Source organism: Filicampus tigris, chromosome 1, assembly GCF_054856515.1.
Source record: "Filicampus tigris isolate MCC_2025a chromosome 1, RoL_Ftig_1.0, whole genome shotgun sequence".
Classification (NCBI taxonomy): domain Eukaryota; kingdom Metazoa; phylum Chordata; class Actinopteri; order Syngnathiformes; family Syngnathidae; genus Filicampus; species Filicampus tigris.
In genome coordinates, this window is record NC_141217.1 from 30,924,754 (window position 1) to 30,945,324 (window position 20,571).

Below are 20,571 nucleotides of genomic sequence, written 5' to 3' on the forward strand. Positions count from 1 at the left end.
TATAAAACAGTATTTTATAAACACAAATAACAAATCAATTTGAACAAATTTATATCATTAAATTCCACAAGCCGCCACCATATCGTGGTGGAGGGGTTTATGTCCCACTGCTGACCTCAACTCGGGATGTTGCGAGTCCGACCAGTTTACAAGTGTTTAGTGGACTTGGAGAAGGTGTTTGACCATGTCTCTCTGGGAGTTCTGCGGGGGGCGCATCAGGAGTTTGGGGTACCAAACCCCCTGATACGGCTGTTCAATTATCATGTGGTCTTGTTCACGAATGAGGAAGAATGGAATGGGAGATTGACAGGCGGATCGGTGCAGCATCTGCAGTGATGTGGACTTTGTATCGGTTAGTTGTGGTGAAGAAGCTTGGCTTGTCGGCTCAGCTCTCTAAGTACCGATTGATCTACCTTCCAAGCCTCACCTTTGGTCACGAGCTGTGGGTCGTGTCCAAAAAACAAGATCCCGGATACAAGCGACCAAAATTAGTTTCCTCCGCAGGGTGTCCGGGTTTTCCCTTTGAGATAGAGTGAGAAGAGTCAAGCCGCTGCTCCTCCACGTTGAGAGGAGCCTGATGAGGTGGTTCGGGCATCTGATTAAGACGGATTTCCAGGCCTGTCCCACAAGCAGGAGGCCCAGCGGACGACCCAGGATTTACAAATTTAATGAAAGAGCAGGTTAATGACATTCTTGAGACATTTTGGAAAAAAAAAAAAAAAGTAATAATGAAGTTTTATTATGTACATTCATCCTGAATATGTGCAACCCCAAATCATTTTCAGCCTATATTGCAAATCATTTTCAGCCTATATTTAATGTTCAAACTGACAAATGTTTTTAGCAAATAATCATAACTAACACACATGCACTAACACAACCCCATACCATCACAGATCCTGGCTTTTGAACTTTGCATCCATAAACAGTCCGGATGTTTCTTTTCCTCTTTGGCCCGGAGGACACAACGTCCACAAATTCCAAAAACAATTTCAAATGTGGACTTGTCAGACTACAGAACACTTTTCCACTTTCATCTCATCCTCGATGAGCTCGGGCCCAGAGAAGCCAGCAGCGTTTCTGGGTGTTGTTGATAAATGGCTTTTGCTTTGCATAGTAGAGTTTTTTAAGTTGCACTTACACAGAGCTGAGTATTCTGCCTATGTGACGGACCGGTCCGTGAAAATAGACGATTACATGGATGACATAAATGGGTTTCCAACTACGCTTAGTCCAACTATTTTTTTAAGTTTCCCGTCAGTTGTTTATCGCCTACAAAATGGGCATCCTTTATAGGCGGATAGGTAGACTGGTCCGTCACATAGGCGGTGCCGATCTCTGGAAGCAAAAGTAGAGATACAGTTGTATCACATCGGTGAAATTTGTGACATTTGATGAATAATAAACAAAATAAGTATCGTACGTGCTTTCCGTGTTGTTGTTTTTTAAACATACTTACTTTTGCACCCCTCTGTTTATTTTATTACCGGTATATTTTGTTACTGGCCGGATATGTGCTTCGTATCTGTCTAACCCACCACCCCGTGCGACTAAATTCCTTTGGACTTTACCTCCACCTTCCCCTCGGAAGATTTCCAAAGTCTGTCATCCCTCTAAACGGCTCAGCACTTTAATCCCGCCGGTTCGTTGGCTGACCACCGCGGAGAGTGGCGAAGCCTTCAGTCCCTTTGTCCACTCCGAGCTGGGAAGAACTCAGCTTTTATTGGCTTTCTGCATGCATGCATTCGGATGCATCTCGCCCGCAGCTGCGTGCGCGCACACGCCGGACTTGTGTCTCTCGTGCCAACTTTTAGTGTGCTGCTCATTTTGTGTCGGTTCGTCATCAGGCGATCCCAGTGGGGTTTGATGCCGGTGGCTTTGTTCAGCCCCACAGTGTGGTGATAATCGACGGACATGGAGGGTGCTAAGAAAGGTAGGGCTGCTGCTGATGATATTGCTTCTTTATTGCATTCAAATCAATGTCCCCACTTCCATTCTGCTGCGTAAACCAAATATAAAATGAAAATACAGACAGTTTCCCATGTCTGTTTCTGCTTTTAAAAAATTCCATGGGCTTTTTGTTGTCTTAATTGTTCACATTTGTGACGTAGTTTGTGATATTTGTATGGAGTTTTGTCCGTGCAGGCCTTTGGTTAACAGGTGTAGTGTACCTGAGCTGCCTGGTGGCCATGTGGCCCTATTAGCAACTAGGTCACATCTGCAGGGCTTATCTTGTCATAGAGGCCTGCACGACTAGTCAGTCTGCAGCCACAACCACGTGCTGCATCATTAACACCAATGCCTTTTGCTCATATCAACCAACGGAAGGGATTCTTTCTACCTATCTATCTATCTATCTACTACCTACCTACCTACCTACCTACCTACCTACCTACCTACCTACCTACCTACCTACCTACCTACCTACCTACCTACCTACCTACCTACCTATCTATCTATCTATCTATCTATCTATCTATCTATCTATCTATCTATCTATCTATCTATCTATCTATCTATCTATCTATCTATCTCTGGCTTCTTGTTATTGTTATTTCCTTTGTCAAACTGTCTGTCTATTTGTCGGCCTATCTTTCTGTCCATCAGTGTATGTATTGTCATTGTATCCGTACGTCTGTCTTTTCAAACTGTCTGTCCATCTATCAGTTTGTAAGTGGGAGTGGCTGTATCTATCTGTTTCTGTCTCTCTTTTACCTGTATATCAGTATAGTATCTGTTTATCTCTGCAGGGATGAGCACCTTAAATGCTTGAGAGACACACATATTTTTCAACAGTGAAGCCATTTGAATGCAAAATCTAAAAGAATCTGTCTTTTGAACATTTTTTACTCTTACAGTCAAAGCCAATCAAAATCTTTACTTTCACACCATTTCAAGCAGATAACATGGCTGGGAAGTCATTGTTTACCATATCCTCCACAGTCATGGTTTCATGTAATAAAATGCACACCAGTCTTGCCCCAACAAACTCTTACTGAAGTAGGAACAAATTTAATTAAAAAAAAGCAACATTTAGAATAGTGAAGAATTAAGAGATTTTTTGTGTCATTGTGATTTTTAGATATGAATGAATCTAATATATTGCATTGCATTATTGCATTGCATTGTATATTACAGGAATGTATGACAAGAACTGGCTGTTTATATGTGACAGCAATCTTACATTATTTCTATGTCTTGGCTATGGGGTAGGGTGGCAAGATGGAAGCCTTAACAACTTCCAAGCCTGGCTGCAGTTTGCAAAGACACACGTGAAACCTCCTAGACGCATCTGCAAATATTTGACACATACATATATACGCAAACACACACACACACACGTATGCAACCATATTATTTCAGTTGTTTATTTTTTCTTCCCCTCTCAGAAAGATTTCAAAATAACAATACTAACTTGTATAGTTTACAGATCAACTTATTGGTGGCAAAAGTTTTGAAATGCTTTATCTTGGTCTCATTCTTTTATGTCACATTTGAACAGGGATGTGGAGACTTTTCCACTGTATGTCGTCGTTGACAATCGGCGTTGAGAACGTACTGTACCTACTCACAAGCATACGCACCCAAAAAAACAAAACAAAAAAACAACAGACACACAGCATCGTGATTGGTGAACCAAAAACATAATGCGACCGTGTCATTGCGGTCTCTGGGACCGAATGATATACAACCCTGTCTTGTTTTTTTAAACTGTGTGACGTAGTAAGTACTGTACATCGTTCTCACTGATTGGCTGTCGCCGCCACCTGGGCCGGCCTGAAATAATGACGGAATGATGACTAACGTGCCCACCACTACTGGTGCCCGCCAGTTATGCTTTTAATCTAATACTTGCCCATTGTTTTCGGCAGAAGACCCCCCAGGGGTCGATGGAGGTAAATCCGACACCCTGGGGTCGACTGGCTCGGCCAAAAAGCGAGGAGGGGGGGCCAAGAAGGCCATGCAAGCCAACAAGTCTGCCCTCAGAGCCCCCCGAGCCCTTTGCTGCCTCACCCTCAGCAACCCCATACGCATGGCGGCGCTGGCCCTGGTGGAGTGGAAATATCCTTTCCGTGATGTGTCGCCATGTTTTCCATCCTACGCACAACGGGACTGTTGCAAATGTTGTCGCTGATGAGGCCTTAACCGCCGCCTTCACACCCTTCGATATCTTCATCCTGCTTGCCATCTTTGCCAACTGTGTTGCCATGGGGGTGACCAAGCCGTACCCTGATGATGATTCCAATGCAACCAATCACAAATTGGTGCGTTCTCATAAGAGTCACACTTGCTGATTCAATGATTTGAGGCTGTGTTTGGTCTGGTCACATGGTAACCAGAACAAAGAAACTAGCTGTCTATTTAAAGTCCCTGTAAAGTGAAATGATAATTGTGTTAGAAATTTGACACACCACAAAGAAGACTAGTTAACAACCCTGCTAAAACTGAATAATAAGGAATTGCTAAGTTTAAAAAACGATCACAGACCATTCCATTGGTTTGAGTTGGCGACATTTTTTCCCGCTTTCTGAAGCCTTAAAAATGTAATACCTTCCTTAATTCTTAACGTATTGACATTTAAACACTGTTTTGTTCCTTTATTCCAGCTCTTTCCGGTGACATTGGTCTCTCGCTCAAAAATAAAATATTTTAATTTTGTTGACACTTAATGGCTCAGCTTGCGAATAACCAAACCCAGAAAACACGTAAGGCACTATGATGTCATTTTCAGTCGACAGCAGGTTGCAAAATGGCCGCCCTCGAGATGAAGAATAACTGATGGAATTTGCTACTTAATTTCTATTCCTCGCAATATTAATCAGAATACCATGTTAGTGGGGGCGCATAGAACATATTATTGTAAAGAACATTTTGAACTTGACTTCCCGTTTAAAGCCTCCAGTGGCTTGAATGTATCCCACAGAGTCGTCCCAGTTCTTTTCTTGCTGTGACAACAATGCAGTCTGAAGTGACCACGCCAGTGCGAAGCCCCTGTCCAAACACTGGCTACCACATGGGATAACACATACCCCCCCACCCATACCCCCTTTACTTTGGTCCTTCTCTTTGCACTCACGGCCAACAATGAGGCAGTAAAGCAGCCAGTTCAGCAGACCAGAAGGTGCATTTTAAGGGGTGTGGTCATAGCTAGGTAGCTAGCTAGCCAATTGCACATCACAATTGCGTCGGAAAACGGCTGATGTGAACTGTGAACGAAGGCACTCGCTTGTTATGTAGTGGGGGAGTAAAACAAAGTTAAATGTGATACACTATCTCCACAACTGAGTACTACATAGTACTCAGTCTTTGCACAAACATACAATACAATACAATTTTATTTATGTGGCGCATTTCATAACAGCTAGAGCTGTAACAAAGAACTTCACAAACAGTAGACAATAAATAAAGACGATAAAAGGCCGTAATACACAAGTATTAATAAATATAGATATAAATAATATATAAGATATATAAAAATATATACAAACAAATAAAGCCAATAAATGAACATAAAACACAATTGACACCTGGAGAAGAGCCGAAAATTTCAGGTCTGATCAAAAGCCAGAGAATAGAATAATGTGTCTTCAACCAATGGGAGGTCATTCCAAAGGGAAGGACCAGCAATCGAAAAGGCTCGATCCCCTCTGAGGCTCCCGCTTGGTCCGCGGCACCTCGAGCAGCGCCTGGTCCGCAGACCTAAGGCTGCGTAGGTTCGTCGTACATTTGTAATGTATTAAAAACAAATCTCCAACTTCACTTCCCAGGATCTTTAATTAATTGGCAAAATGTAAAGTAAATAGTTCAAAGATTTTTTAGGACCATACTGACTATGGGGGGGACAAAAATTATACTCTGAGAATAAAGCGGTAATATTCCAAAAGTAAAAAATATTCATATTGCGAGAATAACGTTGTTTTTTTGTGCATAATTAACTTTTTAATTTTTTATGAGAAAGAACAAAACATATTCAGTATGTGCAATACTTAGTCTTTCAGTTCCAGAAAAAAATTACAGGTACTCAAGTAAACTCAAACATTCCCTTTAAAATAACCACGATATGGTATATATGGCTTTATTCTTTTGGAATTCCACCTTTCCTCTGAAAGATTATTTCTGTTTTGGTTGGATAATAGTTTTTTTAAGCAGGATTTCTGCATCACATCCGAAAAGGTCAAAGACTAAGTTTAGTAATATGAATGAAATGTAGCTCATATTTCAAGAAATTTCTTTTGGGTCCAATTGTAATACACAAAAACCAAACAAAAAATAAGAGTGAGGCTGTGAACAATTTGTGAGAAGCTAATGTTGTCAACAGTAATTGCATTAGAGGTGCTGGGGGGGGGGGGGTAAAAAACCCTCAGCTGAGTGACCGGGTGACACTGTTAGGCATGGTGACTTAGTTAAATACCAACCATCTGCCTCTCTGGCTTCTCTCTATACTGCCTGCTCTTCTGTCTTTTCTAATCATACTAAAGTAATTAAGTAAGGCAATCAACAAGCACATTAAGTAATGATTATCTTGTAATCAGTAAAAGCATGTATGTGATGCTTTATTGTACAAGGTCATCAATGGAAAGGCCAGTAGAGCCCTTTATTGGATTTAGGCTAAACTGACTGTTGGCAATTTCAACGCTTTTTTTTTTTTGTGTGTGAATTCCACTCCTCGTTTAGCTCCTGTTTCGTCTGAGCTGTCAGCCTGAGGCGCAAGCCAAACGGTAGTAGCAATTCTAAGACGACTTAAGCAGCAGGTTTCACAAAAAAGGATTGAGTGACTGGCCTAAGTGGGTTAAGAGGTTGGAACGGCAGCACACAAGCGGCCCTTTGGCAATGTATTGAAGAGCAAGTTCAGTTTTATCTTTGAAAATTTTGATGACCATTCACATGACATTTCATGGCCTCCTATGCGTTTAAATGTTTTCATATGCTTTCAGGAACAAGTGGAGTATGTCTTCCTGGTCATCTTCACCATCGAGACGTTCACTAAAATTCTCGCCTACGGCTTAGTCATGCACCCCAGCGCCTACATACGCAGCGGATGGAACTTGCTTGATTTCGTCATCGTCATTGTCGGGTATTAAAAAACTAAAAAAATAATCAAACAAGGTCTCTAAGCGGGCGGTGGTCGACTGGTTAGCACGTCCGCCTCACAGTTCAGAGGTCGTGTGTTCGGCCTCCCTATGTGGAGTTTGCATGTTCTCCCCGTGCCTGCCTGGGTTTTCTCTCTAAACGATTAATCAGCTATCAAAATAGTTTGAGATAAATTTTATTTAGTTATTAAACAATACCAAATAAACAACAATATAATTTCATAATTGGAGAAAAAATATTTCGCAATAAACTGGAATGCAAATTTTGTCAGAATCTTATTATTTGATTAATCGAGGGAATAATCAATAGAATAATCAATTCTAGATATATTCCCAAGCTGCTGCCCCTAGTTGTGGTTTGATTGTATTGGTTTCCATGCCAACCTGTCAAAATATAACTTTACACAAACTCATTCAGTGGTGCTGAAATGGTTGGGGACTGTTGTGCTGCACCGAAAAAATAGCAATGCCGTCATCGATCGATTGATTGACTTTGACTTGACTTTCATCACATTGTAGTTGACTACAAAAGAATCTCTAGTGTTTGAACCCCTATTGTCTACGAATATATGTATACATTTGTCGAGCGATGTCTGGCTAATTAATGCGATGTGTTTGTGCAGGCTGTTCAGCGTCATAGCGGAGGGCATGACCGACCACAAGCCGGGAGAGGCCCATCATGCTGCGGGGAAACCCGGAGGCCTGGACGTGAAAGCTTTGAGGGCCTTCAGGGTGTTGAGACCGCTCCGACTCGTGTCGGGAGTGCCAAGTGCGCTTGCCTCCGTCTTCCCGCGTTTCTTCTTCTGTGGCGTTGCCAGCTCAAACGTGTGTTTATCCTCTCGCCAGGCCTGCAGATTGTGTTGAATTCCATCATGAAAGCCATGGTCCCGCTCCTTCACATCGGTATGCTGGTCATGTTCGTCATTATCATCTACGCCATCATCGGCTTGGAGCTTTTTATCGGCAGGATGCACAAGACGTGCTACTTCTCCAGCACAGGTTTCTACACGCTTCTGTGCGTTGTTTTATTTTGCTCGTACAAGTACGTCCATACTTCGTGGGCCCGGGCTCATGGTTTACGCTCAACATGGTCACGGGCGTGAATATCAGATTAATTTGGGGCTTTTAATGATTGATTTTGAGCTATTACGAGATGGAATGATGACGTCTTCAAAAATTGATTAAGGCGGAAGTCAACCCAAACATATTTTTTCCAAGAATATGTTCCCAGCAGGTCCACTAGTTGAAACACGGCATTCTGATTAATTTTGCGTTTGCCGAATATAAGTCAAGCAGCAAAATACACTCGTTTTTAGCCATCTCTCAGGGCGGCCATTTTGTCTTCTGTCGACTGAAAATGACATCACAGCTGCTCACAACGCCCAATCACGGCTGACCTGTGTTCTGAATCTGAGCCGTGATTGGTCGTTGTGAGCAGCTGTGATGTCATTTTCAGTCGACAGAAGACAAAATGGCCGCCCCTAGAAATAGCTAAAAACGAGTAGATTAACACTTATTCCACAAACGCAATATTCATCAGAATGCCCTGTTTCAACTAGTGGGCTTGCATAGAATATATTCTTGAAGAAAAAAAAAAAAAGTTTGCGTTGACTTCCGCTTTAAAACAAGAACTGACTGAATACAAGCGATGTAATCCAGAATTTTATTTAATTTTTTCTCATTGTCTCACATGAAATCATGTGAAACTTTTCCTCTTTTAGAGCAATTAGGACTACAAAAAATATTTTTGTTTGCTAAATACCAGAATAATGAGAGAAGCATTTTTTTTTAGAAAACTTTTTTTTAAAAGTCCAAAGTTTACATGCAGTAAGATTACTACGCCTTTCAACAATATTGGAAAGCCTGGATGTTTTTAATAAGCAGCAGATATTACGCCTGCATGATATTGGAAAAATATGCAAATGGGAGTGGAATTTTGCGATATTTAATTCATACCTAAAGAAATTACATTTTTTTAATCTAATGAAAAATACTCTTACTTTTTACATTTTTCAAAAATAAACAAGATCAATGTATTCTGAACTAATTAATTGTATTAAGTTGCAATTTTCTAAGTATATATATTTTTAAATGTATTTAGTGTCGTACATCAGTGGTGCCCATCCTTGAGAGCTCCTATCCAGCTTGTTTTAGATGTCTCACACCTGATTCAAATCATCAGGATTATTATCAGACTCCCGAAAAGCCTGCTGATGAGATGATTGTTTGAATCAGGTATGTTCGGTGGTGGGAGACAGATTGGATAGGGGCTCTCAAGGGCCGGACTTGGACACCTCTACCTTAAATAGGCTACTGTTCTTCTCATTCGTCAAAGTCAGATAAAGGCATACATAAAATGCACGTCTTTGTGATACATATATTGGAAGTGCTATTATCGCAATGATGATGTTTTTTCAATACGTTGTACAGCCCTATAGCATTTAAACCCATTACATTTTTTTTTTGTTTTTTTGTGAGAGGCTGTAGCGAATTGATGGCCTTCCCGTTTATTAAAATGAGGAAAGCACCAGCATCACATGCAAACCGTATGCCTCTGTCTGGGTATGTTTTTTCCTCCAGGTATGATGGTGGAGGATGATCCGTCACCTTGCGCGTTCGCAGGCAGCGGTCGCTTCTGCGTGAGCAACGGGACCGAGTGCAGGGGCAAGTGGGAGGGTCCCAACGGCGGCATCACAAATTTCGACAACATTTTCTTCGCCATGCTGACCGTTTTCCAGTGCATCACCATGGAAGGCTGGACAGACGTGCTCTACTGGGTAAGCACCCCTGCCGACCTTCCTCCTGCTCAACTGCATTCCTCCACTAAAATACCCGCATTGTCTCTTTTCCATCTTTCCGCAAAGATGAATGATGCCATCGGTTATGAGATCCCATGGGTGTATTTTGTTTCTCTGGTCATCTTTGGTTCCTTTTTCATCATCAATCTTGTTTTGGGTGTGTTGAGCGGGTAGGTAGACTGGCATGGTGATCATCGTGTGGCCGTCAAATCAAAGGTTAGCCTTGACATGTTGTTTTTGTGGGTTCGCAGAGAGTTTTCCAAGGAAAGGGAAAAGGCCGTGGCTCGCGGTGAGCTGCAAAAGGCACAAGAGAGCAAGCAGATGGAGGAAGACATGATTGGCTACATGGACTGGCTCATCGAGGCCGAGGATGTGGATGAGGAAGGAAATAAACGTCAGTTCCTCCAGTTCCACATATTTCATTCCTCTTTTTTACTCTCCACACTTTTTCGCCATCTAACTACATCCAAAATTACCAACCAAACCAAACTTTGATATATTCCAAAAATTCAGGAAATGGTGGCATTATGTTTCTCATTTTAAACATGCCCCACCATTCCACATTTTACAGTCAAAAATTCCCATTTATTTCCTATGAGACATTCAATAAAAAAAAATGTTCCACATCACAACCATTCAAATTTAACATGTCGAACATCATTCAAATGACGTTCAAAGAATCCACACGTTACAACCAATCCCACATTTTCCCATATTAAAATTTCCACCTTGAGGCATATTCTGCATTAGTCCCTCCTTCCATCCTTCAACATTTCTTGACCAGTTCAAACGACAACATCCTTACCCAATAATTACACTTTCCAAAACCTTTCATATTTGCAGAATTAAAATTCACATAAAATATATTCTGGAAAGTACATTTCCTCCTCCTTCAACATTTTTGACCCTTTCAAACCATTCAAGCCACAAAATATTTACCAAATTTAAAAACAAAAATCCATATTCTAAAATGTCCACATTTTTCCATATTAAAATCAATTAAAATATTAGACATTATTTCCTCATCCTTCAACATTTCATGACCGTTAAAACCATTCCAGTTCCAGGATATTTTCCACATTCCAAAAAATCCTGTTCTCCACACATTCCAAATTCTTTACATACAATATTCCACATAAAGTCTTTTGTCGTTATTCCCCTCCTTGGTCAACATTTCTTGACCATTTCAAACCATTCCAACCACGAAATGTTTTCTACATTCCAAAATGACTTACGTTCAAAAACATACACATTTTTCACAAGATACTTTTTTTTCCTCCCCTCACATTCAAAAAAATCACAATTTGAGGCCTTTTCTCTGCATTTGTCCCCAAAGGTGCGGCAATTGCCAAGAAGAAGATGATGAAGAAGTTTGGCTGGTACAAACACAGTGAGGATGGAGGTGCGTTTGTCAGCTGTCACGTCGGGTGGTCACGTCCGTCTCGTTCTCTCTAACGGCTTCTACCGTCCCACAGAATCGGACTCGGATGATGACATAGCGTACCTTGACGATGACAGTGGCTTCTGTGCTTCTCTCATGTAAGTGGATAATATCGCACACCTACATGACCGTGATTCCAAACCAGTTAGTGTGCTGTGAGAGATCATCAGATGAGCTTCAGGGGATTCCATTTTTTAACAAAAATGATCATGGTGTGGCCAATTCAGCAATGCAAATGTGAAGCCTTCTCATAAGGGCTGACTTGGAGCCAGTCACAAGAAGGAGTCATGCCATATGACATGGCAAAACTCCTTTTGACTCTGTTTTGAAGAAAATGCGTTGTAGAATGGGAAGAGAAATCCAATTATCACACACGTTAAATCAAACAAAACAAGGATAATATGCGGTTTCTGGTTTCCCTAAAATTATTTTCTGTGGCTCAGTAATATTTTAGTTTGTCTTCCATTTCCATCACTTGCTCTTGCGGTATGCTCCCAAATTTTCCATGGTGAAATTGATCAGAACTACAGAGCAGTCTGTTAGAGTGAATAAAAACATTTGCGCCTGTTATTTGGGATCTTGGTAAATTACATCCTTAACTCATTCACTGTGAGACATTTTCAGACGCTCTTTTACCCTAAAGTTTGAAAAAAATGGAAACAAAATATATAAATAAGTTCCTGGCAATGGATTGCTGGACTGTGAAAAGACATATTCAGTATGTCTTTGGGATTGAATGAGTCAATAACTTATATTTTGGATTTCAAGTAATACCTTTTTACCTTGTTCGTCACAAATTTCTTTCTTGTTTTCCAGGGCCAAGATGATGGCCAACAGCTTCTGGTAAGATCTTCAAACAAACTGACATGCTTATTTATTTTGTGATTTCTAGCTCTTAAAGTTTACTTTCAGCTCTGATAGCTAGCCGATAGAGATTATGTGCAACGATTATTCAATACAAGCTTGTGTTAAAAAAGCCATACTGTAACTTTCCTTAGTGACCAATTGTGCCAGTTGAACCACACGTTCAGGAAGAACTGCCGCGTGGCCGTCAAGACCACCAACTTCTACTGGCTGGTGCTTCTTCTGGTGTTTCTCAACACGGTGGCCAGCGCCTCCGAGCATTACGGGCAGCCAAAGTGGCTGACAGAAATGCAAGGTAGGACGACTGTTCGCCCACTTTGAGTTTACACTGGAAGGTGCATACTCACGCTAAGACTGTTACTTGCTCTGTATGTGTCGATCAGAGCTGGGTACTTGACCCTTTTTTGCCAGTCCGTCCTTGGTCTGCGACCTGTGTACCCCTCCGTCCTCATCCCTCCGTCCTTATTCATAAAAATTAATCGTCCTCCGACTTCGTCCTTTTAAAGCGCTTCCGTCCTCGCATTCCTTCGATTCACCCCCATTCAGAACATTCAGTCGTCTTGCTTTTTAAAAGAACCCAACGCAACACGTTCAGTCGGTACTTGACCCGGTTAGGGACGAACAGAGGGATGGACGAAAACCCACTTCCGTCCTTGCTTAGTCTGTCATTTTTAAAAGACTTCTCGTCCTCCGTCCATCTGTCCACAATATGGGCGTCCGTCCCTGGGACGGAATGCTGAACTCTGGTGTTTATGGTGATGTGGATGCTTAGTTCCACTCAGCAAGGTAGCACTCGTCATGAAGAACAATAATCTATGACACATCCTTGGAAAAAAAACCAACTTCTTTTTTCAGTTTTCACCATTTCTTTTTTTCCTGATTTTGGGGGGAACATTGCTAAAACTGCTCCCAGTGTACATCTGGTATGAGCCTCCTTCTCCCCCACTAGAAAGAAACTTAAACCCAATGCATTAGTTGGGCGACTGGTCAGGCGTCACATTTTGCCCCACCAATGAGTGTAAGTTTGACTTGTGTTCTTTTCTTATGATTATAGTCCACTGTAACGATTCATATTTGAAGGTGAGCCGCTAAACATGATTCAGCATCACATAAGCGACCATCGTTTTCATGGAATTAATGTTTTTCCAAGCGATTCTTTTGATTTCTATTACACAAGGTGGAGGTGACTTCGGAACAATTAAAAGCGGATGCTTTTGCAACCACGCTCTCGGTTGTTTATGTTTTCTTCTCCTCTTGAAAAGATTGAATTCTTTTTCAATTGAGTAGGTTTTAGGTCACATTAATGGTGTGAAAAGTTTCAAAATTATATATATTGGTCTCATTTTTTTTTCTCTCACAAAAACTTTGCATTTGAACATGGGTGTGTAGACTTTTTAGATCTACTGTATGTAGCAAGTGTAGCACATTTTAAATGGCCTGGTGACAAAAAGCTTCCTTGCGTTTGTCGCCTGTTTCTTCAGAGCGAGCCAATAAGATCCTGCTGCTGCTCTTCACACTGGAGATGCTGATGAAGATGTACGCCTTCGGCCTGCAGATCTACTTCATGGCCCTCTTCAATCGCTTCGACTGCTTCGTGGTGTGCGGCGGCATCCTGGAGACGCTGCTGGTGGAGTGGGACTTCATCCCACCCATCGGCATCTCTGTGCTCCGCTGCATCCGGCTGCTAAGGATTTTCAAGATGACGAGGTAGAGACTGACAGAACTTTGAGCCGCTCACACTTTTGATTCGTACCTGCATCTAAAATGAGGCAGAGCTTTTAGTCCTACAAAGTGCAGTATAGCTCGTGTAAGTCACTACAACATTATGCGCAGTTTGAACACTAACAAACTGTTAGGATTTTTTTGTAAAATCTATTTGCATGAAAAGTGAAATAAAATGTGTACTTAAATGTTGCATTCTTAAAGATTAAATGCAAATGTATTGTAGTTTTAAGTTAAATACAACTGAACTGTACTTAACGTACTGTACTGGATTTAAAAGAACGTTTTAGGCCAGTGTATCATTATGCACAGTTTGAACATTTCATTCATCGATTTTTTTTTGCATACCACAAGAGGCATCACCACACTTTGAGAATTAGTCATCCATCCATCCATTTTCCGAACGCATATCCTCACTGGGTTCGCTGCAATGCTTCATTGATCTAGTCCGTCTGAGCTGGTGTCTTTACAGCAGTCCAGTTATTTATGATTATCTTGTTTGTGACCATACATAAGGAGAGTGTAATATTTTTACTGTTTAAAGATGCACTCAAGTTGTGCAGAGGTCCCCGTACGTGTTTGTGGTGTGAGTGGAATCATTTATTACCACTCATCATTACTTACTGTGTGATGCCCAACAAGGTGATTCTGACAGTATAATAACATTAAGCAGAAATGTTGCACTTTAACAGTATTTCAAATAGAGCTCTAAAATCGATTATTTTGAAATGTTTGCGAAACAACAACTCTTTGCTTTGAACACAATCTATTTTGTTTTATCAAACAACATACCGTATTGTGCGGACTATAAGCCGCACCGTTATATAAGCCGCACCCACTCTATTTTTTTAGAACATTTCGGGAAAAAAAACTTGAATAAGCCGCACCTTTATATAGCCAGCACCTATCTATGTTGAAAACTTTTATCGTTATTGATATTGAGATGATTTTTTTTTTTTCGGCAAGAGAAAATATCGTCACGCTCACTGGCTGCTCGCACCAACAACTGGTGGGGGAGGGGTCGTGTCACTTCCCCTTCACTGACAACTATTAAAAAATAAACCAGGCCTCGCCTATGTCCTAGCAATTTACTTTGACAAAATGAAGTAAACAAAATTCCTAATGCTTGACGGCGTCCTTTTGTTCGTTTCAGGCACTGGGCGGCCTTGTCTGACTTGGTCAACTCTCTGCTCAACTCCATGAAAGCCATCTGCTCCCTCCTGCTGCTGCTCTTCCTCTTCCTCATCATCTTCGCCCTGCTCGGCATGCAGCTGTTTGGCGGCAAATTTAACTTTGACGAGACTCAAATGAAGAGGAGCACATTTGACTCCTTCCCTCAAGCGCTGCTCACTTGCTTTCAGGTGATTTCACGCAGCCACGCGTTAGCTTCCACTTTCTCTGTTTGATGGTTATTCCATTTTCCTCCTTGCTCTCTCCAGATCCTCACGGGAGAGGATTGGAACGCTGTGATGTACGACGGCATCATGGCCTACGGAGGGCCGGTCTTTCCCAATATGGTGGTGTGCATTTACTTTGTCATCCTTTTCGTCTGCGGTAACTGTATCCTTTCCTGCCGACTGCTTACTGTGACACCGAACGTAATGACCGAGCAGAACCAGTTGACTTAACATGTCACGCGATCAGACATCCTGCTCAACGTCTTCTTGGCTATCGCTGTCGACAACTTGGCTGGAGGTGGCGGGCAGAAGAAAGTCGAGTAGGTTTGAGGCTTGTTGTGCCCACTTGCGATATGGAAGATGAAAGACGTTCAAGCAAAACTTGATTTGGTCCTTTTCAGGGAGAAAAAAGATGACGACGAAGAGTGGGATGACGATGATGAGAAAGAGGATGAAGACGCAGGGGTAACGTTTTTGACATCACAACCGATACAACTTGATGATGGAAGTAAGATAAAGAAGAGTGGCCTCGATCATTTCATCTTACTTTGCGTCCGGCGTGCAGAACGAGGACGACGACTGGCAGGAGAGTGAAGAGCTGAGGGCCATCGAGGGGCTGGAGGGTAAGCAGGAAACACAACGTGCTAGCATTCGGAATGCGCTTATGTGGGACTCGCACACATTTCAGTTCCTCAAACATTGACGGGTTCTGATCCCACGTTGAAGTAAGTCATTATGAATGACATTAAGGTGTAATAATAATCCCTGCTTTGTACTTGTAGGAGTTGCCCCGTTAAAGCCGGAGTTCTCCGGTCCCAAGGAAAAGATTGTGCCCATCCCTGACGGAAGCTCCTTCTTCATTCTTGGAAAGAAAAACTGGTGAGTTCATCACAGAAGCACTTGGAGCCTTCACTGTCACCTAAAACGGCAGCTAACTGATTTCATAAACATTTTTCATTGAGCGTCGCCGCTAGCTGAACTGCCTTTCTTGTCATCCCCTTGGCATTCACAGCTTGCGAGTCGCCTGCCACAACCTCATCCATCACCCCTACTTTACCAACTTCATCCTCATCTTCATCATCCTCAGCAGCATCTCTCTTGCCGCTGAGGACCCCATCAAATCTCACTCATTCAGGAACATTGTAAGGTTGCTTCTGCGTTTCCTGGCGCCGTCGTCACCTGCTCTAGCTCGATCGCAACTCGATTGATCCTGGCCTTGTCATTTTTAGGTGCTGGGTTACGCCGACTACGTTTTCACATCGGTGTTCACAGTGGAGATCGTGCTCAAGGTAGGAGGGCTTCTTAGTTGTCGTCACCTGTTTCGGTCACACCACAACTATTGCAGGCTTCATTGCTAAGTAAGATGAAACTCGGTAAATCCTTGTTTGGTTTGAAAAACTATTGCGGACCATACGACACCGACTTAAAATTGTCATCCATCTTGAAAAAGAATTTGGATCTGTGAAGGTAAAATGATATGACGTACCGACGAATGTGTGCTCAGGCAACGACGGTCACGGCTCACCTGTTTTTTGGGGTTTGCTCATGTGACGTTTGCAAGCTGAGCCCCTAGGCACTGTGATGTCATTTTCAGTCGACACCAAGTGGCAGTACAGGGCAAAATGGCCGCTCCCTGAGATGGATAAAAAGGCATGCATTTTTCCGCTTAATTCCTATTCCACAATATTAATCCGAATACCATGTTTTGGACTAGTGAAGGCACATAGAACATATTATTGTAAAGTACCTTTTTGACTTTCTCTTTTTAGCAACATTAGCATGCAAGTGACACTACCTTCAGTTCAACGGTGAAAAAATGCAATACGTCAATGTTGTACGCTTGTGTATGGACTTTACTAACACGTATAAAAATGTCATTTCTAATGAATAACCTTTTTACGCATTGCCAAGTCGATGTCATGTTCTTTCTCAGTCGGTATTAGACCAAATACTGTCAGCTGCTGTGTTCACAAAACTACCAATAACAATGAACACCTTTAAATAGTTAACCAATTACAGACATTATTTGAATGCCGTCGCATCTAGATGACCGTGTACGGCGCTTTCCTGCACACCGGCTCCTTCTGCAGAAACGCCTTCAACCTGCTCGACTTGCTGGTGGTCAGCGTGTCGCTCACCTCCTTCTTTCTTCAGTGAGTCCGTTCCAGACATTTTGCAGACAAAACCTGCTTTCAATTGTCGCGAATCATGTCAACATTCTCAAAAGCTTTCTTTGCCCGCAGTTCCAGCGCTATTTCCGTGGTGAAGATTCTCAGGGTGCTGCGTGTGCTCAGACCTCTCCGTGCCATCAACAGAGCCAAGGGACTCAAAGTAAGTGCTTTGTGTTCATTTACATGATACGAGGAACTACATGCCGCTGTTTTTAAGAGAGATGCTTTTTATTTTTTTAATTTATTTTTTTTAATTCACTCTGTTCCTGTTTTGTTTTGTAAATAAAGTGGTACCTTGAGATACGAGTGACCCAAAGGTTTTTTTTTTTGCTCTGACTTGCAAGCTCAAACTCGAGACACAAGCGCTGTATGGTGATAGCGAACTCAGTTCAACTCGCTTCACAATAAGCACTCTTTGCAAATAGTGAACAATTCATCAAAAAAGAAGCTTCAAGCTGAAGTTTACCATCAAACTGAAAATAACACAAAGATCATTTACACATTGTATAGTTAAAACAACAAAACAATGCTGCTGCAAGAATGTCCTGCCAGCTTGAAGTGGAAGTCACACACAAACATTTTTTTTTCAAGAATATGTTTCATGCAGGCCCACTAATTGAAACAGGACGTTCTGATTAATATTGCGTTCATGGCATATAGCAAAATCCACCCGTTTTCAAGCCATCTCAGGGGGCGGCCATTTTGTCACTTCTGTCGACATCAAAGTTGCTCAGGGCTCAGGTAATGACCAATCACAGCTCACTTGTTTTCTGAAGCTGAGCCATGATCGGTCATTTTCTGAGCCCTGAGCAACTGTGATGTTATTTTCAGTTGACAGAAGTGACAAAATGGCCACCCCGTGAGATTGGTAAAAACGGGTGAATTTTGCTACTTAACTCATAGTTCACAAACGCAATATTCATCAGAATGCCTTGTTTCAACTAGTGAGCCTGTATAAAACATATTCTGGAAAAAAATGATAATGTTAACATATACTGTAATAAAAACTGCCATTGACTTGCTAATTATAATGGTTAGCATCAATTGTCACGGTTTCAGAAGAAAGAGATATTTGAATACAAATGGTTGAGCACCACATCTAGACAGATAATATGACTGTATTCACAAACGTATTGTCTGTTTTTTATCTTCAACTAAAAAGGACTAATATCACAGAATCTTACTGAGCTTAGTAGTTGAAAAGGTGCTACTCTTGTTTGTTTGGCTCTGCATGACTGTCTCCTGGGGGCAAAAGCCAGAAGGAATGGCACAATGAATTGGATTGCAGCAGTAAATCATGACGCATAAACTGTTGAATTCTTCATATTCTATGAAATTGTGTTATTACTTTGTTTTTTATAAAGTACAATATTATAGAGTGCTAGTTTTCCTTATTGAAAATGAAAACACTTTTTGTTTTTTGTCGGGGAGGCTGGAATGGATGAATGTCGTTTCTATTCATTTTAATGGGGAAAGACGATTTGAGACACAAGTGTTTTGAGTTACGAGCGTGGTCACGGCAGTAATTAAACTAGTATCAACTCATATCGTTAAATCAATATGTTTCTCACATTAGAAGCAAAATGGGTTGATGCAGCTCTTGTATTGGCTGCTGTGCAAAGCTTCAGGTGTGCCTAATGTTCTGGCCAGTGAGGTTTTTGTCATTTGAAGGAACACATTACAAGCTGCTGTGTTTTTCTTGCCGCCGTTGTTGTCCGCTTCAAGAATGTGGTGCAGTGCGTGTTTGTGGCGATCCGCACCATCGGCAACATCTTGATCGTCACCACGCTCCTCCAATTCATGTTTGCCTGCATCGGCGTGCAGCTCTTCAAGGTTCTCAGCAATTGAACGCATAAACTTTTCTTGGCTGAAGGAGACAATTGTGTTCATTGTCATCCGTCTGATGTTTTCAGGGACGGTTCTACAGTTGCACGGACGAAGCCAAACACACGCCTGATGAGTGCAAGTTAGTTTGATCTCGTCTTGTCCCTACTCTCCTTGACTGTATATACCGTATTGGCCCGAATATAAGACGGTGTTTTTTGCGTTGAAATGAGACTGAAAAAGTTGGGGTAGTCTTATATTGGGGGTCTAGACATTATACCCATTCACGACGCTTGATGGCGCCAGATATCATCGAAGCGAATGCTGAACTTGACTCCGCAGGCCAAAGCAACCCCTGTCACGTGAGGATGACGTGCTATGGGAGGAGCCAGAGGATGGGATTAAGGACAGCGACACTGAGCACAGCGAGGCAGATAATTGTTTGTGAGGAGTAATGTTCTGTCATGATAGATCTCAGATACTCTCAAGTTAAACCACTTTGAATTATTTGATTGCAATGTTTTTCCTTATTCAGATTTGTTTCAAGACTACAGTTAGTTAGGCTTCACTTTGATGGTTAATGCAGTTATTGCAATTTTGTTGTTTGATCACAATAGATTGGTTTATTTACATTTCAAAACCCAGAAGCCATTCATTTATGAATGTGATTGCACTTTAGTTTACCTATTTAAATGTTGAGGTATTAAGATTTGAATGAGGCAAAATAACATGCCTTTTCTCTCAAATATATTGTTATAATCATTTGGTCCGGATGTACTGTAATTATTTTCTGTATAAAAATTAATTTGGTGTTCAAAAAAACTTTTTTCAAACTTGAGTCTTGAAAAAGAGGGGGTCGTCTTATATTCGGGCCAATACGGTATTTGCTCACTACTGTAGGTACAATCACAGTCCTGCTTCTCCATCCAAGTGGTGCAATATAGTATGTGTTTCACAATACAATCGACACCACTCACAAAATGTTACAAATACTGGGCTTTCAGGTCAAAGTTTTGGATTAGACTAATATGCACTGTGGTGTCAAACTCATTTTAGTTCAGGGTGTAACTTTCCCGGTTCTTTTGTTGATAAGACTGCGGAGGGAGTGAATGAACAGACCAAAAAATAAATTACATTTTCGATTAAACAGATTAGTAATTCATACACAAGTGATACAGCGCTGGAGATCATTCAACGAGTGAAGTATGCACTGTCTGGCGTCTCACTGAATGATCTTGTCATCTTCCGGGATCTATCGCTTAT

At 41.6% G+C, this 20,571-nt stretch overlaps 1 protein-coding gene across 1 annotated transcript in view; it reads left to right on the plus strand.

The window, feature by feature from the left end:
- Window positions 1-1,547: 1,547 nt before the first annotated feature.
- cacna1fa (calcium channel, voltage-dependent, L type, alpha 1F subunit a) overlaps window positions 1,548-20,571 on the plus strand; it is a 33,917-nt gene continuing 14,893 nt past the window's right edge. The window contains exons 1-26 of the mRNA XM_086031798.1: window positions 1,548-1,933; window positions 3,873-4,062; window positions 4,160-4,265; window positions 6,936-7,075; window positions 7,715-7,860; window positions 7,938-8,090; window positions 9,672-9,868; window positions 9,956-10,059; window positions 10,141-10,283; window positions 11,226-11,291; window positions 11,365-11,428; window positions 12,147-12,173; window positions 12,329-12,489; window positions 13,676-13,901; window positions 15,070-15,277; window positions 15,356-15,476; window positions 15,561-15,633; window positions 15,715-15,778; window positions 15,879-15,936; window positions 16,096-16,192; window positions 16,326-16,455; window positions 16,543-16,602; window positions 17,360-17,466; window positions 17,557-17,644; window positions 19,210-19,317; window positions 19,398-19,450. Coding sequence (XP_085887924.1) covers window positions 1,915-1,933; window positions 3,873-4,062; window positions 4,160-4,265; window positions 6,936-7,075; window positions 7,715-7,860; window positions 7,938-8,090; window positions 9,672-9,868; window positions 9,956-10,059; window positions 10,141-10,283; window positions 11,226-11,291; window positions 11,365-11,428; window positions 12,147-12,173; window positions 12,329-12,489; window positions 13,676-13,901; window positions 15,070-15,277; window positions 15,356-15,476; window positions 15,561-15,633; window positions 15,715-15,778; window positions 15,879-15,936; window positions 16,096-16,192; window positions 16,326-16,455; window positions 16,543-16,602; window positions 17,360-17,466; window positions 17,557-17,644; window positions 19,210-19,317; window positions 19,398-19,450 — 2,909 coding nt within the window. The 5' untranslated portion in view covers window positions 1,548-1,914. The remainder of the gene's footprint in view (window positions 1,934-3,872; window positions 4,063-4,159; window positions 4,266-6,935; window positions 7,076-7,714; window positions 7,861-7,937; window positions 8,091-9,671; window positions 9,869-9,955; window positions 10,060-10,140; window positions 10,284-11,225; window positions 11,292-11,364; window positions 11,429-12,146; window positions 12,174-12,328; window positions 12,490-13,675; window positions 13,902-15,069; window positions 15,278-15,355; window positions 15,477-15,560; window positions 15,634-15,714; window positions 15,779-15,878; window positions 15,937-16,095; window positions 16,193-16,325; window positions 16,456-16,542; window positions 16,603-17,359; window positions 17,467-17,556; window positions 17,645-19,209; window positions 19,318-19,397; window positions 19,451-20,571) is intronic.